Source organism: Anneissia japonica, unplaced genomic scaffold, assembly GCF_011630105.1.
Source record: "Anneissia japonica isolate Jap-2015-1 unplaced genomic scaffold, ASM1163010v1 scaffold287587_len645178_cov120, whole genome shotgun sequence".
NCBI lineage: Eukaryota > Metazoa > Echinodermata > Crinoidea > Comatulida > Comatulidae > Anneissia > Anneissia japonica.
In genome coordinates this window covers 186831-194866 of record NW_022718938.1, presented here as the reverse complement: position 1 = coordinate 194866, position 8036 = coordinate 186831, and the positions used below count along the sequence as shown (strand labels likewise).

The following is an 8036-nucleotide window of genomic DNA, read 5'->3' as shown; positions in this document are numbered from 1 at the left end:
TTATTAATTTATAATTTATTTGATTCTATTCAATGAGCTATTATTTTTCTTTTAAATTTTTGATGTGTTTTTTCTTTGTTTTGAATGATAGTACATCTTTAACTTCAGTGATCTGCTATGAACCTGTTTCAACATACCATGGTCATACAGACCAATCACCCTTAATCGTCCAAATTACACAATTTTCTTGTTTACATATCAGTATCATTAGTCACTTATATACTTGCCACCATTGTGGCTCAGTAAAGAGGTTTCCATCCCATGCTGCATGTAGCGTATTGTGTTGACTCCTGGATGAGTCAAAATGTATTAAACCTCTTGTTGCTATATGCAACTGCTATACTCTGATAAAATACTACGATGCCAGAAAGAGTGCAGTCAGAATTACTTACGATATTTATAGATATTCATCTGTTATATACTCAAACGATTACATTATAGAATCATAAATAATATATAATATATAACATAAACCTGCATAACCATACATGCCTGGTTTCATCTTTCATAATTTAGTATCACCATGACATTATAATAATCAAACATGTTTGTGTTCCACATTGCTTGTAATTGACAATTTATACTAATAATAGTATAAAATAAAACATAATTTTCTATACTAAATTATGTTTTAATATTATCAGTTATGTAAGAAAAAAAATATTTAGTTGAGTACTAATAAATCGTAAAATAAAAGTAAAATGTGTTTTTTTTTTTCTTTTTTTTTTCCGGTTTTTTTTATATTTGTCACTGAAAACTTTGTCAAAGAAATTAGATCTACATCACTTAGATACTCACTACCTCGTACATCATCATCACTCGCGTGTAAAACTCAAGATAGATTTGATGCAAGTCGAGGTTAAACATTATCATTACTTATTTGTGTTTGACAAATAACATCCTGAATAAGATCGGGAAGATGAATGAAGTGAATAATAACAATAACAACATAAAAATGTGTTGCCTTCCAATCTCAAGGCCCAAAGGTATACTATAATGGGGGAGCTAAGATGTCCGACTGGGGCGGGGGCCCTAAGTATTTATGGGTGTAACTATAGCGCCATGGGTGGGTAAGGGAGGGGTGTCCTCTCCCCAAAAACGAGTTTTGTTTTTTTTTTTTGTTTTTAATTGAGACTTGATGGCCGGAAATGGCTAAGATGGAAAAACTAGGCTTATTTTTTTTAAATTTATTTTTGTTTGGTCCGACTGCCTGACGAGCTTTGGCTGATGGAGGGGGGCCTTAATCCCCTCCCCCTCCCCCTACCACCCGCGCCGCCACTGGGTATATCAGTCTTTGTGTTCATAACATTTCCGTGTATGCACTGGGACAAATATACATTTCTTGTGCATTTCAAATTTTAATATTTTTAAATATTAAAAGTTAATACTTAAAAGTTGGCAATAAAGTTATTTTGAATCTTGAATCTTGAAATACACAGTAGTCAACCTGACCACTTCTTGACACACCACAAGTTAATTGCTTAGGTTTTAAACAGGAAAAAGGCTAAATTCCACCTTATGTATTACTCAACCTACTCCCTCTTGACTTAACTCAGCAACCATAAATCTGTGAACTCTGGTGTGAACGGTTAATGATAGTTTACATTATTTTCTTCATTTTAGTGCAAGATTTATAATGATTGATTAAGAAACTAGGATGCATTTTTTCTTCAGTTGAAATTTTTTGTCTGTATGGGCTTAGCTTTTACCTAAATCAAGTAGAAAATTCTATTTTTTTTGCTTTTGCAGAAAATTAGACTAAAATTGAATTATGAGTTATGAATTAAAAGTTCCCTTATACACTTGCCTGGGACATATTTATTCATTTCTTCACTAAATTACCCAGTCAACTGAAAAGAAAAGATCATGCGTTTATCTGTATATTTATTCCTGATAGTTTTAGTATGCAACATTATTTTCTATAAATAAATATACAGTACTGTAAATATACCTTTTCTTAAATTTCATAGCAATATTGCTTTTCGTTCATAGGTCTAATCTTTTATTTTTTTTTCAATGCCAAAAGGCAAAATACTAAAGTAACAACAATGCTGACAATAACAATAACAGAATCATTAAAATTGGTGTATACAATGGAAAAACAGCAAATTCCCAGGCCCTTTATGGCTACAGCCCTTGACACAACAGTCCTTAGCACAACAGAATAGACGAGTGACACATGCACTGAAATTTTAGAAATTTTGTGTCAAAATAGGGGTAGGGCACATTTCTCCTGCCAGCGTTGCTATAGAATTTTGAGCAAATAAAATAAAATAAATTCATTGGGAGCCATTTTTTAATACCTGTCATTTGGGACACATTTACCGGGCCATTTTTTCGGGGCCATTTAAATAAATAAATTTATTATTATTATTTATTATTATTATTATTAATTTATAATCTGATTCTATTCAATGAGCTACTATTTTTCTTTTATATTTTTGATGTTTTTTCTTCGTTTTGACTGATAGTACATCTTTACCTTCAGTGATCTGCTATGAACCTGTTTCAACATACCATGGTCATACAGACCAATCACCCTTAATTGTTACTGGACCTCCTCTTGGCTACCTTTCTTTAAGTGTGGACAATCAACAAATTTTATAACTGCCCTCAGGCTACCAAAATTTTGTCCGATTTAAAGTTGGCCATGGTCACGCAATGCGAAACCTGGATCAACTCATTTTCATATCTGAACGTAAACTGAACCTGGGCCGCTAAGCTATTCTTGGTAGCGGTAAATTTTTTCACACAAAATTGGACAGAAAAAAAAATGTTCAAGAGGGAGTAGATGGTAAGGTGCTCAGGTGGGGTGTCTTTTTTAGCTGTATGAATGGAGGGAAATACAACAGCAAATGGATGGGAGTTTTAAAAATACTGTGGTGTATAGGAAGGCAAGTGTGAGGATGGCAGAGGAATGTTTTGATTTTACAGCCGATCAAGAGGCAAATTAAGGCGATATGCCTCGAATTTCCTGTTCTCAATTCATCGACCGGCGCAAATATGAAGTGTGAACATTCGCAATGCAATCCTAAACCGACTCAAAAAACTATCTGTAAATGGAATGGTCGTTTTAAGGTGGCCCTAAGTTGTGATTGTCTATGTGTGATTGGGCTCATAAATGTAGTGACTTGTGAAAAATAACACAACCATAAGAAGATTTAAGTTATCGTTTAATAACAATAAAAAACAAAAAACAAAACAGGAAGCTCACAACTGAATGTCTTTGTAGTATGAAATTTATACTTGTAGATAAATATAAGGTGTTTCTTAAAAGCCAGGCTCTGGATATTATATTTGATGTACATATTTACTTTTAAAGACACTAAATAGCCTAAATAATCGGCAACAGCTAAAATACAGATTAAAGCCAGGCCTTGAAAGAAAACAAGTTGGAAAAAACGGGTTGTTACGCCCCTTTTAACCAATTTTGAATATTCATAGTCTGTATCTCATTAACCGTATTTCATTAAACACATTTTTTGTGTCTTAGGGGTCATTCAAGTATTATGTAACGCAGAGGGGGGGTGGGGGTATAGTGGAAAATGTTACAGTGTGTGACATAGGGGTGAGGGAAGGGGGTGTTGCTTGAAGAGTTACATAACAAAATTAATTTTCATGGGAAGAGAAGAAATATTAAATATTCAAACTTGTATGATATTACTTTATTGAAACATATTACATCAGTGTAATACAATGTAATGTAACACAGTTGTGTTGAATTTAGGAAATCAATAAACAATGAAGTTACATCTACTGTACCATATCAAAAAATAACAAAACATCCTACAAATTTGTAGTGTAGGACAAATTTGTAGTGGAGGACATTTATCCTGATACTTAATGTTGTTCATCTGATTTTAGAGTTACATAACATTTAGAGGGGGTTTGGAAAAGTGTTACAGAGTGTTATGGGGGTGGGGGTGTCAATATTTGCCAAAAAATGTGTTACATAATGCTTGAATGACCCCTTAGAAAAATCAGTTGTAGAACATAACATTTTTTCCCTCCTGAGCCTGTCTTTAATATTAAAAAACTGGAGGAAAAGAGGTGCAGAAAAAGGCCATAGAAAATTAATATGTACAACATATATTTTGTCTCCAAAAATATAATTCATAATTTTCTGACAATTTCTACAAGCATTCCGAATGGAAATAATAATTTATATTTTCTTCAATATCTTCCTTCGATTTCTGTTAAGCTCATTAAAATATTTTTCACCAATCATCATCTTCATAAAAATCATCTATGTTGTTATCATCATCAAAATCTCCAATGTGTATATCATTATCATATAAACTCGACTTCAGAGTGCTGTCCATATCATTACAATCATTGTAAACTGTAGAAATCTGAGAGCAGGAATCGTCCCCTTCCATGGTTTCAACATCTCTTTCATTCAATCTTTCAACCCTTGCCCTGTAAAAGCAGCAAAAGATACTAATCAGTTTTATGTACAGGTTTATCTATACAATGATGAAAATATCTTTCTTCCTATCTGCTGGATGTATAGGTTAGAAATTGCTGGATAGTAGCTAATATAAATATCAACTTATTGAATAATTTATAATTTTATATTTTTAAAAAAATCATTCAAAAATAGAACCTTAAAGTGAGCAAGCAAAAACTCACAACATCTAAGTGTGATTATCTACAATTACATACAATCAGTATATTGAACTTAATGCTATAACAATGATGATGATTTATAACATTTGTTTCGTAAGTGTTGATATTCTCACTTTTTGTTTGTTAGAACCTATTATATAATTATTAACATTATTTTACAGTGTTTTTATAGAAGCCTTGTTTACTGACCTTGTTGATGTTGAAAAGCTATTCAGTTCTTGAAGAAGAGAAATTTGACCTAGTGAAAAATACAATGACTAAAGACAATAAATTCATTCAAACATTCAACAATCATACACTAATTATTCAGTTAAACATGGTTAGGTAATACATATATACTTCTCTTTTTATCTATAAAATCTTTATTCACATAAGAGGGTAAGTACTGATATCAATTATGTTTTTTTAATCTGAATTCATTTTTTTTTAATATAAAAATTATTCAAGCATTAAATATAGGCATACTGCTAAAGTAGCCTGACAATATGATATGTTTAGGATGTTGAGTTTAAAATTATATCAGTATCACAAAAATTCAGAAATATAAAAAAAAAACAACTAGTCTATTGGTCTAATAAATTATATATATTTTTATTGATCTATAAATCCTTGTTATAAGCATAATTAATCTTATCAATATAATTTATAAATATATATTATAAATATATATTAACTGATAAAGTTGTGATGGTATACCTTTGTTATTCAATGGCGAATTAATGCGGCTTAAATATGGTAATAGTTGTGTGTGTAATGCTACTGGTGTCCAGCAATGACCAATAAATAATGCTTTCGCTGATAACGTATTCTCACGGCACTGGAAAAACAACAGAAAACAGTGCTAAATACAATCACGTCCAAAATTTTCTCACAAAATAAAACCATAAGGTCAATGCACCCATAGCTAGGTAAGTCCAAATTACACAATTAATTGTTTACATATCAGTATCATTACAATCATTATCATAAACTTTACAAGGTACAAGTGTGTCTACCTGTTTGGCAACCTGCCACCATTGTGGCTTATGTAGAGGTTTCCATCCCATGCCACTTGTAGCTGTATTGTGTCGACTCCTGGATGAGTTACAATGTATTAAACCTCTTGTTGCTATACAACTGCTATACTCCGATAAAATACTACGATGCTAGGAAGAGTGGAGTCAGAATTACTTATGATATTTATTGATATTTATTAAAATTATAGAATCATATTTAATATACTATATTAAATAAACTTTCATAAATATACATGTCTGTTTCATTTTTCAACATTTTATTTTCACCACAATTTTATAACAATCACAAATATGTTTTGTTCAACATTGCTTGTAACTGACAATTCATAAAACCATTACAGTAGAAAATAAACCATAATTTTTGATACTAAATAACATTTTCATATTAATTTTCAATTATGTATGCAAAACATTTAGTAGAGTACTAATAAATCATAAAAGTAAAATGTTTTTTATATTTATTTGCTACTTACTGAAAAATTAGAAGAAATTAGATCTGCATCACTTAGATACTCACTTCCTCGTACTACATCATCCACTCGAGTGTAAAACTCAAGATAGTTCTGATGCAAGTAGAGGTTGAACATATCACTACTTATTTGAGTTTGACAAATAACATCCTGAAAAAAAAAAGTGAAGATGAAAGACATGTTCAAAATATCACAATGACAACTACTGTATGAAATATTAAGTGATGCTGTAGCCCATAGTTATTAAATGTGCTTGATTTCCAATCCCAAGGTATTATATATAATGGCCAAATTTAATTTTTGTGTGATTTTTTTAGCTGTTATGGTAAGAGTACAAGAAAAAAATGTACTGTACAAAAGGAAATAGGTACAGTTTTTTGGGGGTATTTATTTTTTGGTAATCATTGTTGCAAATTTCTAATTTCGATCCTGGGTGTATTTTGTCATTTGTAATTTTGTAATTTTTTATTTTCTCTAAAAAAGTATTAACATTTATAATTATCACTAGTTGAGATGTTTATACTAAAAGCCCCATTGTGTTATGTGTTATTATAATTTGTGTTGTAAATTGTTATTGTTGGTTGAATAAATTAAATTAAATAAATAACGATAGTACTAATGACCACAATGCTATTTGGAATAAGGAGGCTAACTGATGTAAACATAGCCACAGGCTTCACGCAATCAAAAGAATTTGCAAATTTTTAAACATTTTTCATTATTAAAAGGTATCAACATTTAGGAAGACCTTTACAAAATTTAGAAACTACAGTAAACAAATATTTACCTCTGGGTTAAACTTCAAGTTATCTCTGTCATGATGTTGCAAATGAGGTGGTATATGTTGCTTATCTGCATCAATCTTCGGTTCAACTCCTACATCAAAAGAAAAAAAAAATGGTCATGCCTACATGGTAAACATGTAAATAAATAGATACCAATTTAGAAATACATAATTTGATTACTGAACTGTTTGTTTTGCGAACCCTGTGCAAAATAAACATGTTTAATATGACAAAGGTACAAGCAACCTATCATCACCTATACTTCAAAGCAATGGCATTTATTTGCACAGCATATGAGTAAAAACAAACATGGACAATTTCAAGAAAATCACCTTAAGCCTGGTTTCCTGTCGACGTAAGAAGGCAGATTTACTTACGACTACGTCGTTTTATCGTAACAAAATGCGATTTGACAGGAAACCGATTGCGACTGGTGCGTTGTGAAATCGACGTAACGTAAGGTTAAATCGTCGCAAAGCAATGTTGGACAGGAAACCGTCGTATTGAATTTTCATGCGATACGTCGATTTTCCACGATTTGACAGGAAACCGCGATTCAGTGACTTATGCTTGAGTGATCACACTTGCGTTGCCTTGTCTTACGTCTCTTACGAAAGTTGACTCCAAGTCAACTTTCGTAAGAGACGTAGCATTATGGACCAGAAATCGTAAGAAGCAGCCAATCAGATACGGGAATTATGACGTAGCCTTTATGATGTACCATGTTTTGACGTGGCTGAAACTGGTCAGATTGTTTTACAGTAGAAAAAATATAGGCCCTATGAAAATTCTGTGTTTCTTGCTTCTTTGAGTAGTCTACCAATACGCCACACATCCACGCAGTAGCCTATACAATTGTGTTTGTTACTATTATTACATTACTATACTGAAATTGAATTCGAAAATAAACAAGGATTTGTTTCAATTACAATCGTATAATACCAAGCGAATTGTTTAGAAATAAATCTGTTGTCAACCATTCCTATTTCCAGTCCAGTGGTTGTTTGAATTTTTTTTTTAAATAGTTAGGCCTATAGTTTTAATCGGGAGAAATAATATATTTTAAATTGTGCAAGTAATAATTAGGAAACAAGTGTTATTCCATGCTTCAATAAACGTATAATAACATAATACAC

At 31.4% G+C, this 8036-nt stretch overlaps 1 protein-coding gene across 4 annotated transcripts in view; it reads right to left on the bottom strand.

Annotated features, from left to right (window-relative positions):
• Positions 1-4138: 4138 nt before the first annotated feature.
• LOC117110672 (cell cycle checkpoint protein RAD17-like) overlaps positions 4139-8036 on the bottom strand; it is a 17512-nt gene continuing 13614 nt past the window's right edge. For all 4 annotated transcript variants that reach the window (XM_033253441.1, XM_033253439.1, XM_033253442.1 and 1 more), the window contains exons 12-17: positions 6903-6991; positions 6119-6265; positions 5625-5774; positions 5326-5446; positions 4819-4867; positions 4139-4419 (exon numbers count right to left, since the gene is read on the bottom strand). In XM_033253441.1, the coding sequence (XP_033109332.1) occupies positions 4218-4419; positions 4819-4867; positions 5326-5446; positions 5625-5774; positions 6119-6265; positions 6903-6991 (758 nt within the window). In that variant the 3' untranslated portion in view covers positions 4139-4217. The remainder of the gene's footprint in view (positions 4420-4818; positions 4868-5325; positions 5447-5624; positions 5775-6118; positions 6266-6902; positions 6992-8036) is intronic.